At 33.5% G+C, this 25,245-nt stretch overlaps 1 protein-coding gene across 1 annotated transcript; it reads right to left on the bottom strand.

Moving 5' to 3' along the window:
• Nucleotides 1–482: 482 nt before the first annotated feature.
• On the bottom strand, nucleotides 483–24,996 carry LOC130441252 (uncharacterized). Its single transcript, XM_056774839.1, has 5 exons — nucleotides 24,843–24,996; nucleotides 13,992–14,247; nucleotides 10,704–10,989; nucleotides 3,453–3,564; nucleotides 483–701 (listed from the first exon to the last, which is right to left on the bottom strand). The coding sequence occupies exons 1-5, from the start codon at nucleotides 24,888–24,890 to the stop codon at nucleotides 483–485; spliced, it is 921 nt and encodes a 306-aa protein (XP_056630817.1). The 5' UTR covers nucleotides 24,891–24,996.
• Nucleotides 24,997–25,245: the final 249 nt, after the last annotated feature.

Below are 25,245 nucleotides of genomic sequence, written 5' to 3'. Positions count from 1 at the left end.
TTTTTGTTTTGTCATTGTTTGCAAAATAATAATTACATGTCACGAACGAATACGCTTTTGAAGAAGACAAAATGTCATGGTACTTTGATACAAAAAAATACTACAAGTTTCTTTGATATACTATTTGAATCAAACGAATAAATTCTGATTCACGTACTTCTAAAAGTTTTGAAAACTTCTCTTTTTTTCCAAAATGTTTTCCATCTCCGCTGTTTTGCAAGAAGTATGCGTTTGAAGAAACGTTTTTAAAAGCTAAACTGTGTTGCGAGTGTGGTCAATATCTTCTAGGTTTTCTATTTAATTTAAAAATAGATTTCAAGTTTGGTTAGGTTTGAGAGGAAGAAGCTAATAGATTGTGTACGGCCACTCTTATTGTATTAAATCTTCGTAACGCCCTATAAATGACAACTACTGATCTACCAAAAATTATTTAATCATTCAAATCTAAATTACACGTTAATACAATCTCACTAAACATAGTATTACAAGGCATATGATAGAGGTGGAATATATTGCAATGCCATGTTGATATAACTGTTGGATTCTTCCAAATCTGTAATTAGTTGTTTCACTTTTTTCAAAATGTCAGCCCTGTTTGTATCTCGATGTTCTATAAGTTTTTTTAAGGTGTATAATAGCTGATATGAAGAAGTGCCAGTGGAAATATCAGCAAGTTCTTTCAACATCTTTTCAGTGTAACCCTAAAAAGATAACATAATTAAAATTAATAAAATCATTTCTGTTGGTGTTTTCATCCATAATACACACATGTGTTGCAATATGTACAAGGTACTAGTAGAATCATAAAAAGTAAAAATGAAATGCCTTTATAAAGATTTCCTTCTTTCTTCCATAATAGGTCTAACGCCTGTTTATCAATCGCTATATTTCTTTATTATGGCAGCAGGTTGTCATCTACTGACTTTTTCGTGTTTTAAAAGAAATTCATAAATATCAATATTAAATATATTCAATTTTTTGCCAGATCATATTATAAATAGGCAAATGTGAAATTTCACTTCGAATTCAAGCTAGTAGATTGCTTCAACAATTTACAATCTTTTTCAACAGCTGATTATCTCTAATAAGAAATATTCACCTTTTCCGTATAAATTCGATGATATTCCTTATGTTCTCCTTCAAGGACGATGAAATGATTAAAGCACTTTTCAACTTATTGTTCATAAAAATTGCACGAGAATCCTCTTCACCAAATAAAAACGTTATTTCGATAAATCCTGTCTATTTAACCCTTAACCCGTACAACGTAACGGAATCCAGAGACGACTGACAACTTGCTCTAAGCCGGTGTAATAATGAACTTGTGTGATATTCATCTTTAGACGAGGGTTGCTACGAAAGGTTTCATATAGACAAATAAAAACAAAAATTTATAATTGGTTATTGTTTTATTGTTTTTCTCCATTAGGATCAATACACTTTTGCATGCGTTTTAAATAATTATAGAAGCATATTCCGACTCCAATTGAGGTACCTCCAAAACATGTGATTTACACGCATCTACCACTTCAGGTGTACAAAAAGGTTGACCTCGCAATTAATTTTTGATCTGCGAGAATAAGAAGATATCATTGAGTGCCAAACTAGGACTGTATGGCAGATGACCCATCTATTCGAAGTTTTGACTGTTCAAAAAAGTTTTTGTTTGAACTAATGTGAGAGCTTTCATTGTAATGGGGGGAATCATAAGTCTTCTGCGATTGGTTTCCCTGATTTTCTTAAACACCTCTGGTAAACAAATGCTGGTGTACGATTTAGAATTGACCGTTCTACGTGGTTCTTATGGAACGTCCAAAGTCATAGAAAATCATCACAAGAAAATATTCCCGATTTAATTCCATTTTTGGCCAAGATGAATGTTTCAAGTAATTGTATAGAACTCGTATGACAACACATTCTGTCTACGTTCACCATTAAAAATGTCAAATTTTATGATTGGCAATGTCATATTTGTGATATTCACATAAGTGTTGCCATATCTCAGAACTTAAGTAGTAGCTCTCATATAATGTTTCATGCGTAACACTATGTTATTGGTTGAATTCATACCTACAGATCGTAGAAGCTCTCATTTTGTTAACTTGGCAAGTTCATTTAATTTATAAAGGCTTCAAAAGTGTTATCTGGACTCTGTTCCATCGAAAAGAACCATTTGTTATTGGTTTACTAAATTTAAACATGGTTGTACAGACACCGATGATGGTGAACGTTCTGGTAGTCCAATTGGGGTAATTACTTCAGAAAACATCAAAAAAGTCCACGAATTGGTTATATCTAATCATAAATTGAAATTGCGTGAGATATGTGACAATGGATGAAACATGGATCCATTACTTCACTTCGGAATAAAAACGTTGATCATCAGTGTGGACTGCCAAGCGGCTTCATACGTCGGAGAAAAAATCACTCTATCACCAAGCCAATGCACAGATTCACAAGTCGATGGCAACGATAGTTAAATTTATTGAATTATACTTCGAATTGCTTCCTCTTAAATGAAGAAGCAATTGCTGAAACTGAAGCCTATTTTGAGGCAAGAGACAACAAATATTTCTACAAGCACGGCATCGATAAGTTAGAGAAGCGTTGGAATGATTGTATTGCTCTTGAATTGATAATTCAACGACACAGCAATTTTAGCGTCTCACCGCAATACATAATTAACAATCAGAAATGTACAAAACAATCTAAACAAAATAGAAACATGGCTGCAAAAATGGAAAATAAAAGCCAACGAATTAAAATCTCACAATATTATATTTATACTGAACCAGTCCTCCTGTGCCCTCCAGTCACACTGAACCACTGCCAGGTCACACAAGTAAAGAGTGCAAAATGCATCAAGACAAGAGACTAATGTGAAAAACACACATTTTCAATTAGAGAAAGCAGCTGGGACTTCGAGAGCTTTACTGAGTAATTGGTAGCTGTACCTATATAAAACAATTATAAAGCCCATTTGGACATACGAAATACACCTGTGGGGATCTGCTTTCCAGTCAAATCTATAAATCATACAAAGATTCCAAAATATGGTTCTAAGAATTTTAGTTGATGCTCCATGGTACGTTCCCAATTCAGCCATAGAAAGAGACCTACATATCCCCACCATTAAAAGTCAAGTATCACGCTGCGGTAAGAGATATAGAGATAGGATCAAATCCCATCCAAATGTCCTCTTAAAACGTTTCACACCGCGGGACCTTTTGACTGAGTTTAATTAACTATCCATGAAGTGAAAACAGAAGAATATAGCTTAAGAGAGGAGATATTTAATTGAAAATATTTCCCACATGTCAAATTTTGTAAAATCTTACTACTTACTTATTGTTTAAATATATTAAACAGATTAAACAAATATATTAACGTTTTCTGCCCAAATAACTATTTCAAACCCACATAGGTGACAAAATAATTGGCATTCTACTTACTTGATATTTGCTCAATCCTAAACGTTTCGATTCTTTATTCAACATATCATATAATGATAAAAGAGTAACATAAGCTCTTGTGGGCGGTACTCGCTTTTGCCTGAACTCTGTCCTAAAAATGATGCTTAAATCAATACATGAACAATACAATATGGAAAAACAGGGGCTTGATTTCTCAGGGCAATAACTCATTCATAATAAAAATATCCAACAGCATCAGAATTTTGATTGCAATTTGTACTACTATAATTATTTAGAATTGAATAACCTAACTCTCACTATATTTAAAACTAATCTCTAATCAAGATAAAGGGCGATGAAAAAAAACCTATACGCATTGTTCACAATTTTGCCGAACTTGCAACATTGTATGAAATTTTATTCGAATACGTTTTGGAAGCTGATGTATCCATGATTTTGTTTCCATATCTGAGTCTCATAAAGGGCGCTAGTTACACGGTTTGTACTAAGAATTATTAAACATAACCTTTCCAAGATTACACCAAAAAGGTACTCCAGGTAAAACACGATACTATGTACTGTTTTCGGAATAATTTGATTTGACAATTATTATGAATAACCGTTGCTGTTATAATGTAATGAAATTAACAATTAGTATGCATTATGTGAATTAAAAATTTTTGATCGCGTCACCTTTTTTTGAGACAGGGTCTCTTTTTTGAGGCATAATGATAAACAATACTATCAATGGACAAATCAAAATTTGTACACACATTTTGTGAATTGGTAGAAAGATAAGTCAATCGATAATTCTTTATATTTGATTAAATTGTAAATTGTGATACAATGTTCACTGAAAAAGCATACATTTTTCTGCGTAACTCGTAGTTTCTGTCATTGTCAGGTCAACAGATAATTTAACAATTAATTAATGCAGTCAGCATATAGCAAATGCGTTTTTTTCTAGCCTCTTCTATCGCTTTAACTTGAACCTGAAGGTCTTTCAGCGCAGCTTTCACTTCCTGAAGCCTTTTTCATCGAACTTTCTTTCAGCGACATTTTTAAATTGTAAAATATTTGTTAAATGTTGCTGCACAAGGATAATCGAATCACGGAATCTCTTAAATATTTCAATGTAGAAGACAAACAAGCATTCTTCACTGATTGTTTGACTTGTCGGAGAATAATACCTCAATGATCAAAGATAATAGTGGACATATTTTGTTTCTGGATCATACGCCGGTTATAGTTCGCTCACCCACGTTTCATAAATGGTATTGAACATCCAGCCTTCATAATAAACACAAGCTGCTGATCCGCAATTCAACAAATATTTTATTAAACTGATGAACTTACTGAATCACATATTTTTAATTTATAGTTGCATTTATTTTTTGTATATAAGATCGATCAAAAATAACTATTGTATAGTGTAATTTTAATTATTAACAAATAGTGTCGTTTTGTTGTCCAAATTAAGTATCATTTTAAAAAGTGATTTTTGTGGCAGTAACCTTTAATTGGCGCAGTCATTAGGGCAGTGAAAGAGCGGATCACTAAGGATACTCTCCGTTATTTAACGTTTGTCCACTACAACGAACCTTTGGAAAACATTCAAGTTCATCCAGGAAGCATAGGTGAAAATTTGAGAAGTATTCATAAGTTAAGAAGAAAAAAATAGAGTTAATTCAAAGTACTAGAAGATAAGAAAATAGAAGCGAAAAAATCTTTGGAAAACCGTATGAAGTTAATCCGGAAGTTTTGGGACGAATAGAAGAAATAAAATAATAATAGTTACAACCAGATTGTACTTCAGCATCATTGTTAACCTGTAAGCAATCATAACTTTCCATAACTTTCCTCGACCATTCCAAGCATGCAAACCTACACCGATGTATCAGTACCAGAGTACCAGAGTAACAACTCAGAAACAAAACGAAGCACCGTAATTTTGGAGACCTTAACACCAACCAAACCCACCAAGATTTGCATCCGAAGAATTATTTATTATCGAATATACCATCGAAAGCTATGATTATGACATAAACGGATTTGAAGATGAAACTACGTATAACGATTCCTTTCTAGAAAAGCAATTCTTCGAGCGGGACCAATAAAAAGTTTCAGGAAAACGTCGAAAACAACGCTGAGACGTAGTAGAGCTACACTCCTACCACGATAGAATAGAACTACCCTACATCTTAAGCGCTGCTCTTAAGCCCTTATAGACACTTGCGCTACCAAATCTTTCCTCAATCACAAAGCTTCAAAGTACTAACCTAATAATATCAAATACGAGCCCATATTCCTTAAATTCCAAAAGATAGGTAATTTCAAATTCCACCTTTTTAAATTCCACAAAAACTTCGATTGTTTAATAGGATTCAATAATCTCATAATACTTCTTAAAACCAAACTCAATTTCCCCGATTCTGAACTCATTACAGACAGTTCCATCCTATCCATTCAATACTACAAAATTAACAATACACAATTTTACTCTATCCAACTCGAACCACAAACCATTACCTAAGTCCGATTACCCGTTAAAGAAATCCAAGGAACTATCATACTGCCCAAACAACAGATACAAGGAGTGATTCTTAGGGAAAGCTTAACTATAGCAGCTAATGGCTTAGCACGGACAGAACTTGTCAATTCTACAGGCGAACCGATACAAATAGCTCTGACAGATCCAGTGAAAAGTTCAGAATTCCATTTACCCGAATTCCATCTACTTACGGCCGAAATTATTCCTCGCGAATACCAGAAGACAGATATCAAATACCTCCTAAGAGTCGATCATCTTAATCCAGAAGAATTGAGCATAAAACAACTGTGTAAAAGAGTTTTAGATATTTTCCACCATCTAGAGTCACGCTTGACTTTCACCAACCAAATCAAACATAACATAAGAACAACTGGTGAAGTTCCGACCTACACCAATCATACCGTTACCTACATTCAAAAAGAAGAGGTACAGAAACAAATAATATCAATGTTAGAGCCAGGAATCAATTGACCTAGTCAATCACCATGGTCTTCATCGATTTAAGTTGCCCCTAAAAAACGCGATGCCTCTGATAAAATCAAATGGCGAATAGTAGTAGACTACCGCAAGGTCAACGAAAAAACAAAAGATAATAGATACCCGATTCCAAGCATCAAAGATATCCTGGATAAACTAGGAAGATGTCAGTATTTCTTTTGACCTCACTAGCGGGTTCCAGATAGAAATGGCAGAGGAAGATATTCCTAAAACAGCATTCAACATCCAAAACGGTCACTATGAATACCTAAGAATGCCATTTGGACTCAAAAACACCCCTGCAACATTCCAAAGGATTGCAAGGAGAAATTTGTCTGGTATACATGAACGACATAATTCTCATCTCCACATCCCTACACTAACATCTTGTCAATCTAGCAAAAGAGCAAGAAAAAGAGCAACTGGATAATTGTGAATTTCTAAATTTTCTAAAGAAGTTAGCTTCCTAGGTCATATTGTCACTTCAGAAAGAACTAAATCGAATCCAGACAAAATCAAAGCTATTATGGACTACCCGATTCCAAAAACGACAAAAGAAATCAAGGACTTTGCAAGGATAACAAAACCTTTAATCGCATGTTTAAAGAAGGACGCGAATAAGAACATACACCAGAATTCTTAGAATGCATGAAGACATGTAAGAACCAGAACCTGTTGACCAACGAATCATTGCCACAATACCCAGACTTCACGAAGCCGTTTAACTTCACTACATATGCCTACTCTCTCAAGGTCCCATCGGCAACGAGAAGCCGATCGCATGCGCATCCAGAACTCTGAATGATACAGAAATAGAATACTTCACTATCGAGTAATACTTTGGGGTACCAAAGAATTTGCCTACAAAGTTGCATATGAAAAAGGCAAAGCTAATACCATTGCCGACGCCCTTTATAGAGTTGAGATCAACGCACACAAACTAGAAGAAGAGACAGATAATGAACACTTGGCATTATTATACAAGCATCCAGGTTCCCTCATCGACACAAACAAGGATGAAACAGAATTTGTACAAAGGACAAATCATCTAAATCCAAAAGAAATAAAAATAAGAATTGTTGAAAGAAGGGGAGAATCAACATTCTCCAGCGAACAGCTTTAGCATGGAGCATCTTCAAGCTATAGAATACTTATTCCAAGAAAAAGCAACAAGACATACAGCAGAAGAAACTTCCATGTTAGGAATTCCCATCAGCGGTAGACCGATAAATCACTACAACAACCAAGTGATATTCAGACTCGTTAACCATAGTCCAGTTCCACTGAAATCACTTTTACTAATAAAAAAGGATTTATGCTCAAGTTGGAAGAAACAACCTAAAGAGAGACTTTTTCGAGTTCTTTGGGGACTATCTCGATTCAAAAAAGAAATACGCTACATACTTTGAGGTCGATGATTTTTACCCATTTCTCTGTAACATAATAGAAGAAACATTGAAGAGCACGGCGTATGACTTAGTAAAATATAACCAAGTTTTTGAAGATATTAATAACCCCAAAAGGGGGGGAAAATATCATAAATCATTATAAACAAGGAACAACCAATCCCTATGTCATAAACGCAACAAAAACTTAAATTCGAAGACTATATTATTGGCCAATCTTAAAGAAAGACGTTAAAGAAATTATAAACCTATGTGATACTTGTCTGACCAGTGAATATGACAGAAATCCTCCAAAATCCAAATTGGAAATCATTCATATCGAGGAAACGGCCAGTTTTTAACAATCGTTAATGCATTCTCCAAATAAGGACAAACCTATCTAATAGAAGGGTGTAACTGTCAATTTCCTAAATGCTCTTCTCACCTATGTAACACATCATGGAATACTCCACATGATAGTAGCTGACAGCGGGGCCGAGTTTGTCGACACTTAAATCCATTACACAACTGCACACAATCCAATGGAATAGTCGAACGATTCCACTCTACAATACTTGAACACCTAAGAATTCTCAGAACAAAGAAGAAAACCTTGATTAAAAGGAACAAATATTTTACGCTATTCTGGGCTACAGCAACTCTATTCATTCCGTGACTAAACAAAAACCAATAGATGTTTTAAATGGCCATCTGAAAGCTCAAGACTCACTTGACTTCGATATCGATTAAGCTCTGCTGAACAACTATACTCAAAGTCATAGAAAAAAAACTAAAGAAATATAAACCTTCCACTAAAGTTTACATAAGAAAGATAGTTAAAAGAAACAAACTTCGACCAAGATTCTCTTCTAAATTAGTCACAAAAGATAACAAAGTTACCATCGACATTCAAAATACAACTAAACACAAGAAAAACGTTAAAAACTAACCAAGAAAATCTAATACTAATCCTATATTATAGATGTCCCTATAAAGTGGCTCAAGAAGTACTTATACAAGATCTCAAGGACAATCCAGGAATTCTTTCCCCCAGGCTGGGACTACCAAAAATCCAGACTAGCAAATATGATTTTATCCACATAAATAAATGCACTAGAAATGCAATATCAAACAGTCACATCAGAAATTCACGAAGGATTAATACAACCCTACTTCGATCAGCTAAAAAATTTTGATCAAAGCTTATAATATCTTCTAAACGCCCCTAAGAAGAAACTCCACAGCATATACCTACAATATAAACTTAAAAGAGGGTTAATCAACGGTTTGGGAAGCGTTATCAAAACAGTATCGTCTCACTCGAGAAAAACCAAATCAATATAATAACGGAAATTGATAGACATACCAGTCTTCATAAACTGGTAATGGTGAACTACAATAACACATTATCACTTATTACACACAACCAAGAAAATATCGCTCTATAACTAAACAAAATCAATACCGACCTAAATAAATTTGTTTTCGACTTCAACCACTATATGGAAGTACGTAACATACTTGATCAACTCAACTTAACTCTTCTAACCGTTCTACTACTTCTCACTGATTTTGAAACTATTACATTTGCAAGATTAAACATCATCCATAACAGTCTAATTAACCCAGACGATTTGAAATGGGAAGTCGAGAAAATGCACGAACATCACTCATCCGAGCAACTGCCATACATGGAAGATAATTTTACAAAATACTTCAGCATTCTGAAAGTTGACAGTTATTGCACCAACCACATACTGGTATTAGTTATCCACTTTCCGGTCTTCTACTCAGATCCCTTCTCATATTTCCATCTGTTTGTTTTTTCTACCCCTACTCATAATAAAACTATAATCATTCCACCAGGTCCCTACTTAGCCTCTAATGGAAATTTGTACCAGTACATGGAAACACCCGAATCATTTGTTCTGGAAAATCTATGTTCGGAAAACTTCAACTGTGTGAACAAAATACTCAAGCTTACCAACGAAGAAGTCTCTTGCGAACATCTACCCATCTCAATTAACTCCACATTCATACAAGAGATGTTAGAAGCTCATTACATAGCCGTGTTTCAAAAATTATGGTACTCCAGGGAACGTACCTAGGATCAAAACCATCTCATAAACAGTTATCTAAGATCAAACCTCTAACAATTAATAAAATCCATTTCGACCAGCTCCACCTCCTCACCCCCAAAGAAGAACGACTGCAATCAATACCCATCAGTACACAAAAGACACTTTTCTGGATGACCCAAATTTATATAACTACGACTATCTCTACAATAATAGGATTGTACAAACTCCGAAGACTATACAGGACTCCGAAGACTATACAGGACTCCGAGAGAGTCGGAAATCCAGCAAGAACATCACCATCACAACCAGTTTTGTTGGTCCCTTACAAAACTTCCTCGAGGGATGGAAAAGTTACAGCCGTCATAACAAACACAAATTGCTGATCCGCAAATCAACAACTATTTTATCAAACTGATGAACTTGCTGAATCACAAATTTTTTATTTATAGTTGCATTTATTTTTGTACATATATAAGATCGCTCAAAAATAACTAATGAACACTGTAAATTTAATTATTAATAGTGTCGTTTTGCTGTCGAAATAAAGTATCTTCTTAAAAAGTGACTTTTGTGGCAGTAACCTTCAAGTCACCATTTTATTCTAAAGCTTAGGCAGAACTCAATTCGGTGATATAATTTTTAGTTTTAACAGTAAGAATATGAAACAAACGAGTATACACACCAATGAGCTCTGAAGACTTACACTTCCCATGTAGGGAAAGTTTTGACGTGGTGATATGAAGGAAGGCTCAATACTTTTGAGAAAAATATCCTTTGTATTATTTGTATCACTTACGTGAAAGCTAAATCGTCATATTTCTTTAAAAACTCTTGTGGGTTTTCTTCAATATTGTTCGGAACATCGTCTTTTTCAACTTCAATTCCAAGCTTATAAGTGTCCAGGAAATTATTTCCAAAGTATTCAGCAATAGTTGGAAATATTCTATCTACTTCGCCGGTTTCAATATTTCTAGGATTTCTATTAACATTCTTACTTCTATCCAAATCTTGTTTGTATCGATCAAAATAGTTGAGGCCGCTTGGTCTTTGCAGACTTGCGATGTAATCTCTATAACCATTACCTGAAAATTGAAAAGATAAATCCAGAAATCTCCAAAATAAATTTTTTAGAAGCTAGAAAATGGGACGAGATCAATTGTCAAAGGAAAAAGGAAATTGATGGTTAATATTGAAAATAACAGTATTTTAAAACGAATTGGTGGTCAAAAAACTCATTACCTTATCTAAAGCATCTTATTAATAGTTCAAAACAATTGAATACATATTTCTATTGACATAGACTATAAACAGATAAAAAATACCATCATATACTAGTCCAGTAAAATAATGGTTAGTACACCCAATTATTCTGTTACATTACATAAAATAGTAAAATAAAACGATAAAATGGAACAAAACAAACAAAACGAGGTAATTTTAATACAAAATAATAACACATTATTTCAAGAAAATAATGCCAGGACACAAAATAAACAAGTATTATATAAGGCATGTAAAAAATTGTAAGCAGTAAGCTAAACAAAATGCAGCTTCAATGAGAACAAATGCAAAAATATCAAAAACCAGTAGAATGTTGCACAGATGAGAAGAATTGGCCAGAGAAACTGAGTGAACCGGAAAGAAAATCGTAAGAAAAGATGTATGGATACTTCGTCTACCCCACCACAACATAGTTAAAAGAGCGAAGAAACGGAAGCGGAAACCCAAAATAACATCAACCACATTCAATAGTTGTAAATGGAAAAGTAGCAAAATGAGTAATTTTCAAATAAAATTAATTAATGATAGAAATAAGTATTATTTCGAAAAGAAACAAAATAGGTCAATTAAGGTGCGCACTCTTGCGATCCCAGTCACATAACTGCTGAACTGAGAAAGAGAGGTTATAAAATCGTTGATATATAAAATATATAATAGATGAAAAGAACATAATTCCACTCATCAATTTGGTTTCCGAGAAAAGTACTCAACCATCGACCAAGTTCATAGAATCAAAGACGTAATCGAAAAGTCCTTGGAGGAAAATAAAGTGTGCTCTGCTGCTTTCCTCGACGTGGATCAGGCCTTTGATAAAGTTTGGCATAAGGCCCTAAATTACAAGCTAAGTTACTTCCACGGCAATGTTCTAGTACTAAAATCTTATATATCAGACGTAGACGCCATTTTGGACGTAGAAAAAGACCATGGAGGAGCTAATATTAAATTACAAACATCTATAGATCTGATTAACACCTGGACTAATAGATGGCGAATTAAGTTGAACGAAAAAAAAATCTGCTTACGCTGAATTCACGAACAAACGAAACCAAAATATCCTAGTTAAAATAAACAATGCTCGAATTCCTCATACTAACAATACACAATATTTGGGAATGACGCTTGATGCTAGACTTCGTTATAGAGTCTACACCAAAAAGAAACGCGAAGAGCTAGATATAAAACATAAAAATATGTACTCGCCTCTAGGATGAAACTTAAATTGTCCACACAACAAACTGCTTCCCTACAAACAGATATTGAAACCTGGACATACGGCATACAACTTTGGGGCCGTGCCAGTAAAAGTAACATTCAAGTGATACAACGTTTCCAAAAAAAAAATATTAAGGAACGTCGTTAATACACCTTGGTACTGCCGTAACTGTGATCTCGATAGGGACCTCAGAAACTGTTAACCAGCTATGAACAACGGATACTACAACATGGAAACGTTCAGGTAATGCCAATTTAGTGAGAAGGCTTAAAAATATCAAGCCGTTCGAGTTAGTTTAAATGACTATGTTAGCTGAAAGCAGAGTATAACATGTAAACGATAGTGTTGGATAAAATTACTGGACACTAAGGTATGAGTAGGACCTTAGGATTCAAGAGGTTAGAAAAAAAATTGCTTATAGATCTTCATGATCAGATTGTAATAACCCCTACTTGGGTGTTTTTCTTAACAAAAAAAATTATATTAATGTTCCTTCAATAACTTTCTCAGTGAGAAAAATTAGAATGACTGGACAAAAAATTGTCTCATTAGTTTTCCCTGTTTCAATTACTACTTTTTCAGTTCGAGATAAGTTCGTATATTGAGAAACTAAGTCAAATAAGTAGATTTTTTTCTTCATTTCATTATTTCATAGGTATTGTAATTTGACAGTACCTGGTAAAAAATGACGATAGTCCTGAGATTTTCAGGGACGTGATGGAAACTTTGTTGTTGTCCAATTAGTTGATATCGCTGATAGATGAGCAACAGAGAATGCAATACTTACACCAACAAACCTTTTTTAAAAGCCTATGGTGAAAGCAAAGGTCAAACTATTGACTACTGATCTTAAATTTGGAGCAGTCACAATGGCTTCAATTTATAAGAAATTTACCTACAAGTATGACCCGATCATGGAATTGATAAAATATAGTAGAAATAGAAAAGCATCAGATGATGATGTTGGCGAGTTAGGATATGTACTCTGTGAGACACTGGAACAACTAAAACGGCGAGAGATAATAAACTTGAAGGTTCTACCGACGAGACTGTTAACCGCCACATGTGAAAATGCCAAATTTTATAGAGAGAGACAGATTGGGTACAGAAAAGTTAACGCCTTTGGTTAGGTAGCTGACATCAAAGAACTATTTTCAGTTGGCCTTGAGAAACAGAACTATTGAAGTAGCCTACAGCCTTCATTAAAAAGAAGACAACACGGGTTTGAAATTGTAGAGAAAGATAACGATTATTTACATCCATGAAACGAAACTATGAGAGAAGCGCGGTAGGTAGGTAGGTACTCAACACAAAACGAAAAAAAATTATAACAATGAACTTGATTTACTTATACTTGAATGAATAATTTTTAAGATTAATAGTAGATTATTATTCTAAAATTTAAATCAAACTAATTCTAATTTTGTACATATGGTTAAATAGAATAGTGGTAGTAAAAAGGGGGAGATATTTGATATTCTTATTGTATCCGTATTGACTTACACAGTTAATTTAATATATCCGATATTTTAGATTTTATTTTATCAATAAATGTAGAAGCAACTAAGCAGTATTATGGAATATACTTGCCTTTTTGAAGTGACTGATAATAGGAATCTCGTCCCGGAGGCTTGAGGGGGGCATAGACACCCGGCCTGTGAAAAGGCGTGGGCTTAATTGTCGAAGTAGTTGTTGGTCCGTAAGGTGGAGCTGTTGTAGGCTTCAAATCGTACTTCATCATTTCAGTTAAATACGCCATCATTTGCATAGCAGGTGGAATATATGATTCTAGTAATAAAGTTACTTTTTCAACTTTAGGTGGAGAACCGAGTTGAGATGAACAGATCTGTAAAACAGAAGAAATTACATATTTTTTAGAGATCATAATTACGCAGATCGAGTAATGATAAAAATTTAAATGAATAAATAAAAAATAAATGAAAACTTCTTGAGTATACATGACAAAATACCTCAGCTTTGTGGGAAAATGGACAAAAAGGACCGAATTTTTACATATACCTATAAAGTGAGTCAATTTGAAAACATAAAAACCTGTGTATTTTGCTCTTTATAGAAAATTCGGAAATAAGCAAAGCCAGGTCACAATTATTTTTCATGGAAATACTGGTTTTTATATACATTAACCTCTAGTGGGGACAGACTCAAACTAAAATCTCAAATGGAAATAGAGGTTGCATGATATCTTATTTTTGTCGTTCAACTGAATGTTAAAATATTACAAATCATTAAAATAATAAATAAATAAAAATAACTAAATAAAGATACAAAATAAAATGAAATTCCAATATACAAAAGGAAACCACAATGAATAACAAAATTATAGGTAATAGTAATAGATAATACTTAGTATATAAGTCCATAGCAACATTAAACTAGTATGTAGCATGCCTGGAATTAAATATTATTATTACAGAGTAGAGGACACTTTCCAGTAAATATGCCCTTAAATTGATGCGAAATGCGGGAAAAGATGATATCGATTTCATTTCAATTGGCAAATGATTGTTTCTTTTTTTGCATTGTTAACTTTATGTGATAAAACTTTAGTTTAGAAACGTAGTATCGCACCATGATTTAAGAGTGAGGTCAGGGTTGCTGTAAGAGAAACTGGTATCGTCTGCAAAAAGACTTATTTTACCAAATATGTTGCGATAGGCGATATCGTTTATAAACATAAGAAACAAAATAGGTCATATTACTGAGCATAGGGGCACTTCACATTCTGTTGTTTCGCAAGAAGATATCATTATATAAACCCTTACAAGCTGACTGATGGTAAGGTATCACTTATAAACCATGCGACAGGTATTCTCCTGAAACCGTAGGAATGCAATTTGTTAATTAAAATAACAATAGATGTTGCAGTGGAGTGATGGCTGTTTAGGCTGCAGTGGGAAGGGGTACAATTAGAGAATAATTCGATACTTGATTTAAGCAATTAGAAAAAGTGCCATTTTGAAATGAAACGTTAATTAAGGTGGTAAGGTGATTTAATGTGAAATCGGGCAGACTTGAAAACATTCACAAAGTAATTATCAAGATTATTAGGTGAAGTAGAGATTATGTTCCAAGATGAAGCCTTATTTCTTAGGTCATTCACAATGGACCATGTTATGTTTAGAAACATTACGAGACTTGGCGAGTCTCCTATTATAATAAATATCTTTGGCAGCTTTTATTGTCTTATGATAAATTTTCCTGTATAGTTTCACGTAATTTTTGAAGAAGGTACTATCCGAGAATTTACTTAGGTGAGATAAAGTTCGCATGTTCTTTGCATGTATACGTAAACCTTTAGTGGCACTAGATTTATTTTGCTTATCTAATTCTATTAAATTTTGGAAACCTTCCTAAATAGTTGTCTAAAGTCTGCAGTTAAAGTCCTCTCAATAACATGTAGCTGTATTCTCTTGCTCCTCTTTAATCAATCATACGAAATATTATTCGTTTGTCTGTTTGTGCGTCTAGATAGATTGTGCTAGCTTGTGAGCTCTGCCGATTCTATAGTGACTTTATCTACAACTAGAAACTTTCTATTTAGCTTTTCGTATGAAAAATCTTTCCCTTAACGATTGCAATATCTTAACCCTGCTTTTTGTGGCGAATAGTGGTCTTCCGTACTGTAGATTTTTGTTTTTTGTTTATTACTGATATCTATTTATATACTCGTATATTTAACACAAGAAATCTATACTATGTTGGAAAAAATTGATTTTATTATACAAATTGGCTAGTTTTGACGTAGTTGAATATCATTAAATAAATTAACTATAATTTCATATAAGAATTTTGTCACCAAACGATTTATAACAAAAGTGCATTGACGATCGCATGGTTAGATCGTCGCCTTGTAGTCAAATGGTTGCAGTCTAGTCTGACTATTATTCTATAATAGTACCACTTTTCTACTCCTTTCGAATCTTTGATTCAACGTTATTTTTACCTCTATATAACGGCCTGAAAAACTTCTATATATTGAAGTTTTTGCAATAAAAAACACAAAGTGAACAAAATATGTACGGAAAAAAACTTTCTTCTTGCGATTTGTCACCGATACCGGGGAATTACAATACAATATTTTTAATATGGTGTGAGTTTTAGTCTAAAATGTAACGTGTTACAAGTAATTTTTATTTTTTATTTTTTTGTGCGATGGCAAAGCAAAAAACATAAACCTATGAAGAAAAATTCAAATGATAGAGCCTGTAAACACTGGTGACAAGAGAAAATGTGAATTTGATATACCTACCACCACACTGTGTACAATAATGAAAAATACGATAACGAATCATCTTTATCAAAGAGAATTAAAGGAGCTAAATTCGAAGACATCGAAGATTGCTCTCTGCAGTGGTTGATAAGTGGACCAATCCTACAAGAAAAAACAATTAACTCAATTTGCTCAACAACTGGGTAAATGTGAAAGTGACTTCTGTACTAGTAATGGCTGGTTTCAATGCTGACGAGACTGGTCTTCATTACCAGTGCTTACCTGACAAAACCTTCACGTTTTAAGTGGATTCTTGCCATGGTGGGAACGACAGTCAGCTTAGAATTACTGTGCTGCTGGCACAAAATCTTGGATCGAATCTGAAATTTTTTGTCAATTGTTAGCTGATCTGGACAAAGAAATGAGGAAAAAGAAAAAACAATTCTAATGTTTATCGACAATTGCACAGCTCATGGAGATATCCTAAAGATCGAAAACATAAAAATTGAATTTTCACCTCCAAATACGACATCGAAGCTACAACCGTTGTATCAAGGAATAGTAAAAAATTTTAAAGCTCTTTACAGAAAAGAAGTTGTGCACCAGTTCTTTTATGATATTGAACACAATAACCCAACAAAAATCAATGACCTTGACGCCATGCAGATGGCTTCAAAGGTTTGAAAAAAAAATAAAGAACTGTTTCAAAAAAAGCGGATTTAAACAGCAGAATCAAAATGATGAACAGGACTGCATTATTGATAAGATGCAATTGAAACTCCCGATCGATGGAACGAAGACACTGAACGTTGACGGACTTTTATTCGAGGAATTTGTTAATTTCGATGAAAATCTGTCTGCATGCGGTATACTCAGCGATGCAGACATTGTCGCATCTATTTCGCAAGTGGCAGAAGAGGATGAGAGAAGATAGCAAAGACGAGAATGTACCGGAGCAAAATCCAACACTCTGTGATGCACTGTATGCCTTTACCTCCTTGAATAGATTTTTACAAAATAAAACAGCAATGAGTGATTGTGTAATCCAATGAATAGTTGTCCTGGATGATGCATTGGACAAGGCGGGATTTACTGGCAGTAAGCAAACAACAATTTTGAATTTTTTCAAATCCTAGATGAAATTTGATTTCGTATTACTGTAATTTGTAATTGACATTTAATACTGTACTGTATTTAATTTCATTGTTGCACTTCGTATGCTTTGTTTATTATTTATCTTATAATTATATAAAATATAATTTATCCTACTGCAGTGAATTATGTTTGCATTTACACCATATTTTGCTCCATAATTTGCATTGAAACAAAATCATGAGGGTTGTTGTGATCTTCAATATATCGAAGTCTGTCGAAAAACACCTCGATATATCTAAACTTGATATACTCGTATCAAAGACCTCGATATATCGAAGTTGTCACATTCCCCTTGAACTTCGATATATCAAGGTTGCACAGTATTTTCGGTTGAAATAACTCATTAACTTCTTGAAAAGGTTTTGTATAATAAATCATTCATATGAAACATAAACTAAATGAGGTTGCAATTTTGATATACAGTGCTTTTCAGATAAAAGTATCCACCTTTAATAACTTTTGTAATACTGGTATTTAGAAAAAATCCAAAAACACGTCAATTTATGTTGGAAGGGGCAAGCATTATGGCTTATTTAAACTTACTGGAAAAGCCACCCCCTCACCCCTAGCAGCATCCCCTTTATTTTTTTAAATTACTTGTCATATTTTTTATGTAAAATTTGGATACTCCTCTTTGAGCTGATTTCAAAAATGTATAATACTTGTAGGTTAAAGTGGTTAGTTTATGAGATAAACAATTTTTCTTTTAAGAGCACAAATTTTACTTATTATTTACTTTCACCTTATTTGCCTGTACTAAAATGGGTTGTACAACAGTTCAAACTCTTTAATCTTTTTAACTGTGCTATTTATTATGAAGTTACAATAAGTGTTCAAAATAAGTACCATTCACTTCCATACAATGGTATAATCTATTTTGAAATGCCTCTCTGACATTGCTTAATACGGCTGGATTTAATTGTCGACATTCATTTTCTATCCTCTCTCGTAAATCATCCAGAGATTCTGGTTGGGTAGCATAAACTTTTGTTTTTAAATACCCCCATAAAAAGAAGTCTAGGGGTGTTAAATCCGGTGACCTAGGTGGCCACTCCATCATCTGCCCCCTTCTACCTATCCAACGAGCGGGGAATGTTTCGTTTAAAAATTGTCGGACAGGCATAGCATAGTGTGGGGGAGCTCCGTCTTGTTGAAATACCAGTAAATCTTCGGAAAGGTTATCATCATTTTCTATTATTGTTGTAATACGTGGGTCAACCCCTTCCCTGAGTAACTCAAGATATGATTCACCATTCAAATTTCCGTTGATGAAGAAAGGTCCGACAATGTGGTCACCTAGGATACCACACCAAACGTTTAACTTTTGGGGATGTTGTGTATGGAATTCACGCATAATATGTGGATCACTTTCACCCCAATATCTACAATTATGCCTACTTACTAAGCCCTTTAATGACCATGAGCATTCATCAGAAAAGCAAATATTGTTTAACAATTGTGAATTGTTATTGATAATTTGCGTCATTGATTCGCAAAACTCTAGACGACGATCAAAATCATCTTCATTCAACTCGTGCACCAACTTAACTTTGTATGGGTGGTACTTGAATTTATGTAGAACTCGGAAAACTATAGAAGATGAAACACCGATCGCTCTACTTATTGTTGACAACGATTGGGGTTGTTGAGCCTCTAAGCTGACTTGCCCTAAAATTGCCACTTGGATTGCTTCGTTATTTACGAGTCCCTCTCGCTTATGCACTTTATTGCAAACAGACCCAGTTGTGGTAAATTTCTCCATCAGTTGAATTACATACTTATGAGTTGCATGTCTTCCGTCATGTAATTCGTTAAATATTCTAGCAGCAGCTCTTGCACAATTATTATTTTGGTAGTATAAACCTACAATTTCAATTCTTTCTTGCAAAGAGTAAACCATTTCAGAGAAACAAATAAAATAATGTATCAAATTACACTATCAATAGTGACTACAAATTCTAGTTGACAATGTCAAACTTTAATAAAAAGTAGAGTTTTTTGTTGTTTGGATTTTTTAAGTAGAATAAATAGCATAGTTAAAAAGATTAAAGGGTTTGAACTGTTGTACAACCCATTTTAGTGCAGGCAAATAAGGTGAAAGTAAATAATAAGTAAAATTTGTGCTCTTAAAAGAAAAATTGTTTATCTCATAAACTAACCACTTTAACCTACAAGTATTATACATTTTTGAAATCAGCTCAAGGAGGAGTATACAAATTTTACATAAAAAATATGACAAGTAATTTAAAAAAATAAAGGGGATGCTGCTAGGTGTGGGGGGGTGGCTTTTCCAGTAAGTTTAAATAAGCCATAATGCTTGCCCCTTCCAACATAAATTGACGTGTTTTTGGATTTTTTCTAAATACCAGTATTACAAAAGTTATTAAAGGTGGATACTTTTATCTGAAAAGCACTGTATATTCGATAGATACATATCTCGCGACTCATCAATCCTATGGTCGTTAAATCGAATATCATTCGTGAATCGGGACGTGATTTTAATTGAAAATTATAGAATAACAAAAATGCGAAATAGAACATTCTGTTTCACATAAAAATTATTCTCATTCTTATTATCTTATTCAATCGACATTTTTTTAATTTTCCAACAATTTTCCTATTTCATGTATTGTCATGAAAAGCCAGAAAGTATCACAATTTCAATCAATAGATTGATTAGAAGTTAGGAAACATTTGATAGAAAATTTCATATGAACATAGTAATTGAACTTTGGTGATACAATAAGATCTGGAAAATTTATCATTAATAATAAGAAATTTATGAAATAGAAAGATCATTTAGATATTTTAGAAGCAGATCAACTATTGTTATTGAAATAATGATAGTGATAACATGATGAAAGCATTGAATTATGAAAATAATCAATAGTCCAAGAGGTGTAATATCGAAAAATTCTTGAACTAAAGCTGATCTATAATATCAAAAATGTTGACGCTCCTTGCTGATTTTTTTAAATCATATATTTCAATCTACGGCTGTGATGATCATACCGGTTGATAGTTGAAATATTATAATTTGTTGACGCCTATAACACTGATGTTATTGACCTTTACCGATAATGTAGATTTAATCTATTTACCATTTTCCAAGCTGTCGGGATTTAGTTTCTTTCCATTCCCAAATAAGATTAGATCACAAAAAAGACTGGTAAGATGTACTAAGAATTTTTTTAATTTGCGTCTTTTTTGAAATAATAAATACATATTTTGGTATTTCAGTTTAAGTGAAGCAGCCTTAGGAAAATCAAATTTAAACAAAGCATAATGAGCACCGCAGATGATGCATGTAGTGGACGAAAACATCAGAAAAGTCCACCAAATAACTTCGGATAATAAAGTGAAGTGAAGCTGATTGAGATAGCTGAGAATCTAACAATATCAAAAGTACGTGTTCGTTATACTGGGTGTCGCGTGAGCTTACAATCGACCAAAATACAACAATGAAGTAATGATTCTGAGCAGTGTTTGGAGCTGTCCAATAATAATAAATTACGTCGATATGAGACAATGGATGAAACTTAGTACTATCAGTGGACCGACTCCAAAGCGTGAGAGATACAAATTTGGCTTGTTAGCTTATGGCATCAGTACTTTGAAGTGAGCATAGTATTATATTATTTATATACTATTCAACAATCATAAACATCCACTATTACAAGGCATTTGAGTCTAATTTGAGTTTAAAGACAAATCGTATTATAACATTGGTATCGAAATTGGTATGACCGCTATAATCGTTGCATCGCACTCGAAGGCAACTACATTGAATAATAAAATAAAATACTATAAAAAAATATTTTCATATGCTAGTATATATATATATATATATATATATATATATATATATATATCCTACAAATTTTTCAGCTCAGAATCAGTATTATACTGAATACAAGAAGACACAATCAACTCTTCCTACAAGACTTATCCATCTACATGAAGAGACTAATTAATTGACGATGACGATGAATAAATAAGTATTCGAAACCTATATTAGAGTTAGTACACTTTGGTGTCTAATTTTGCCGCCATCCCACTACGAAAACGCTAATATATTGAGAGGTGAGGTTGATGTTATCACAGTGGATGTGCAGAATCAGATGAAACTGTGACTGCATTGAAGACATATACATGAAACTGCCTTAAGTGAGTTTTAAACATATGTGCTTATTTATACTTATTATAGCCAGTATAGCTAGTATTATAGGCTAGTTTATAAATGTAGTAGTATCATCAGGAGAATTTTCATCGGTTGGGAGTAGGTGTGAAAGAAAAATAACAGATTGGTAAATTGCTGGGGTTCAACCCATACCCAAAAGAAGGAAAAAAAGACGGATCCTAACAACTACCGTCCGACTGCTTTAGTCTCAGCCATTGCTAAAGTCATTAACCAGCAAATATTGAGATATTTTGAGTCTTAATTAGCGATCATCCATACTGTTTTTTTAAACATAGATCAACCGGGAAACTCTTGGTCTCTGTCACCACCGTATGGACTAACACTATAGAGAAATATGGGGAATACCGAGCAATCGCACTGGACATATCGTAGGTTTTTGACAGGGTTTGGCATGAAAACTTTCAAATTAAATGAAGATCATACGGTTTGTCGTTCTCACTTATCGACTGAGCTGGCTTATTAGGTTTCTCACAGACCGATCCATCTAGGTCGCTATGAATTGACAAATCTCAAAAAGATTTGGAATCAACGCTAGTGTTCTTTAGCGATCTCTTTCTTCTTCACATCAACGGTCTACTCGACATCAAACCGATGTATAGCTTCGCAGACGATACTGGTGTCGTTGTTCAAAGCGACCGTCCCAATAATCTCGGCCAACATGCAAATCAGTAGGCAGCAACAAATCAACACTATCAATACCGCACTTGGAAACATTCTGGAGTCGACCAGGAGCAATCTGATTGAGTTTAATGCAGCAACTGGCAAGGAAAGGCAAGGCTTACACTGTAGCTCAGGATTTGAACCTGAAAGGGAGAAATTTCAAAAAATCGATCACATTAGAATAAAAAGGAAGTGATTTTTCATCAGAACAGCACAATTTTTCACATTTTGGTGATCGCCATGACTAAAATTCACCAATTGCACTTTAAGTGGGTTCACCACTCACCATATTCAGAGCTGCCCCTTATGGACTTTTGCGTATATCCTAACATTGATGTTTCACATGTACAGGAGAAAGATTTTCATCAGATTAGGTCGTTATCGCTCAGGTGAAAGGCAACTATTACTTGGAGGATTATATCATATCATGTCATCGCTGAAAATAGTATATACTGTATAGAAAAAATATAGTAAAAATTATACTGGAAGAAAACGGCCTGTAGTAGTATTTAACCTGTGAAAATAGATGCATTAGAATAGAAATTCTAAAGGAATCTAATTACCCAAACAATTGAGTAAACATTCTAGATCTTGGAAATAGTATTTATTTATATCACTGCCAAATTTCCATTCTATATGGTATGAAAGGACCAAATGGAATAAATTCGTTAATTAATAAATGAGAGCGTGTTAGGAAAAGCGTTTAGACACGTGGATTTGTATTTTTAAATGCGCATTTTAGAAAAAATCATACAATGGACTTTACCAACTTTCTTATTTCAAATGCAACTTCCTGTGTATTATTTATTCATACACATTTTTTAGAAAATTTTATACAGTTTCGGAAATACTAAGTATTTTCAGATTGATAAACTTAGGAAATATTAGGAAATTATTTAATTTTAAAAATTCGATACATTACACTCAATAGATATTTCCAATGTAGATTTTGATATTGAGGGAAAAAGTTTTGTTTATTTTCGTTTAACACTAATAGTCTTAGCAAATTGTTGTGTGCCTGTAAGAAAATATTGTCGTTTTGATTTCGTTAACTGTACGCAATAATATCCAGAAATGGTTCATTCAACAAAATGTACAAAATAACCATTCTACAAATTTTGGATAATGGAAGTTGAGCGCTTATCTCACATAAAGTATCCAAAATGGCCCTAATAATAAGCAAAATAGAAAAGCAGTTTCGTAAGCTTGGTCATGTAAGACAACTAAAAAAGTAGTTTCCAATTCTGATCGAATATGAGCTCTGTGCAAAGTTAGCTACATATCAATTTTCTGAATATGTCAGGAAAATAAAATCCATCCATATATAATGATAACAGGAAGAAGATTTCATAGGAGAGTCCTCATTGGATAAAACACCAAAACCAAAATCCTACTTTTTTGGCATATATGGGGATATATATGTAGATTTGCTCCAAAATAAGGTCGTGTCAAATTCATATCCTGATCCAGCAAATCTATAAGTTCCTATAAACATGATATGGTTTCACCAAGGAGGAGCTTTTCTCCATTGCTAAATCAATGTACCTAAACCAAAATTTTCCGAACCTGTGTCTGGGAGGCGCGGATAGAAATAATGGCCAGCACGATCACCTGATCTGACGCCATAAGACTTCTTTTTGTGGAGATATGACAAAAGTGAACATGAATAACCTCCTCAATTTAGATGACTTTATTAGACGAATCAGGCTTGCGATTAGATCAGTCACGCCTGAGATATTGAGTAAAGTTTTAGTATTACTTATTAGGTTTTTGTAACAGATTAATATTTCCAAAACGGTTAAGGACATGTATTGCACCAGAGTTATGTCCAGAACTTGTCACTGTCACACTCCGTAAATTTTTTGAAGAAAATAGGTATTTAATAATACAAATCGATGTGTCCATGCGTTTCACCAAACTCGTCCTTATTTATTAACAAATTTATTCCACATCTCTGTTTCAACAAACAAAGAATTTCTCATAAAATTATTTCATACGTTTCGACTTGATTTCTATCAAAATATTACCTACCGTCAACAACTTTGATTTATGAATTGACATTGACAATTTATTAGATAGAATTATAATGTGAATTTTTCAGCCATATTTAGTATAAAGTTGGTTGATAGGTAAGTAAAATTTCCTTACTTTGTATATATTACACCTAGTGTGAAATGATATAATTTTTGCTCACCTTCATTAAACCAAATATCACTAAAAACTTTGTCACAGTCGAAGACATTGTCAAATATTCTTTTTTCAACCGGCAAAAACGAATTCACCCGTATGACTAAAGAACAATAAGCAAATGTGTTGTTGATGCAAATAAACCACCGGCCAAACCAGTCTTTAGGCGATGAAACGACAAAAAATAGAAGACGCACAAAGTGAATAACTGTAGTTATTGAAGTAGGCGCGACACACAGGCCTAGTCTTCGAGTGTACTAGTTATTTTCACTTTTTTCTTTTGTATTCTAATATATCGGAAAGTGGATCGAACAGTAATAGAAGGTAACAGAAATGTTGTCTTGATTTAGTTTTTCTGATGAATGCGACAAACTTTGGTTTACATGAATGTCTCAAGTATATCAATACAA

Source organism: Diorhabda sublineata, chromosome 3 (genome assembly GCF_026230105.1).
Source record: "Diorhabda sublineata isolate icDioSubl1.1 chromosome 3, icDioSubl1.1, whole genome shotgun sequence".
NCBI lineage: Eukaryota > Metazoa > Arthropoda > Insecta > Coleoptera > Chrysomelidae > Diorhabda > Diorhabda sublineata.
Note: the sequence above shows the minus strand (reverse complement) of the source record. Positions and strands in the feature narration are given on the sequence as shown.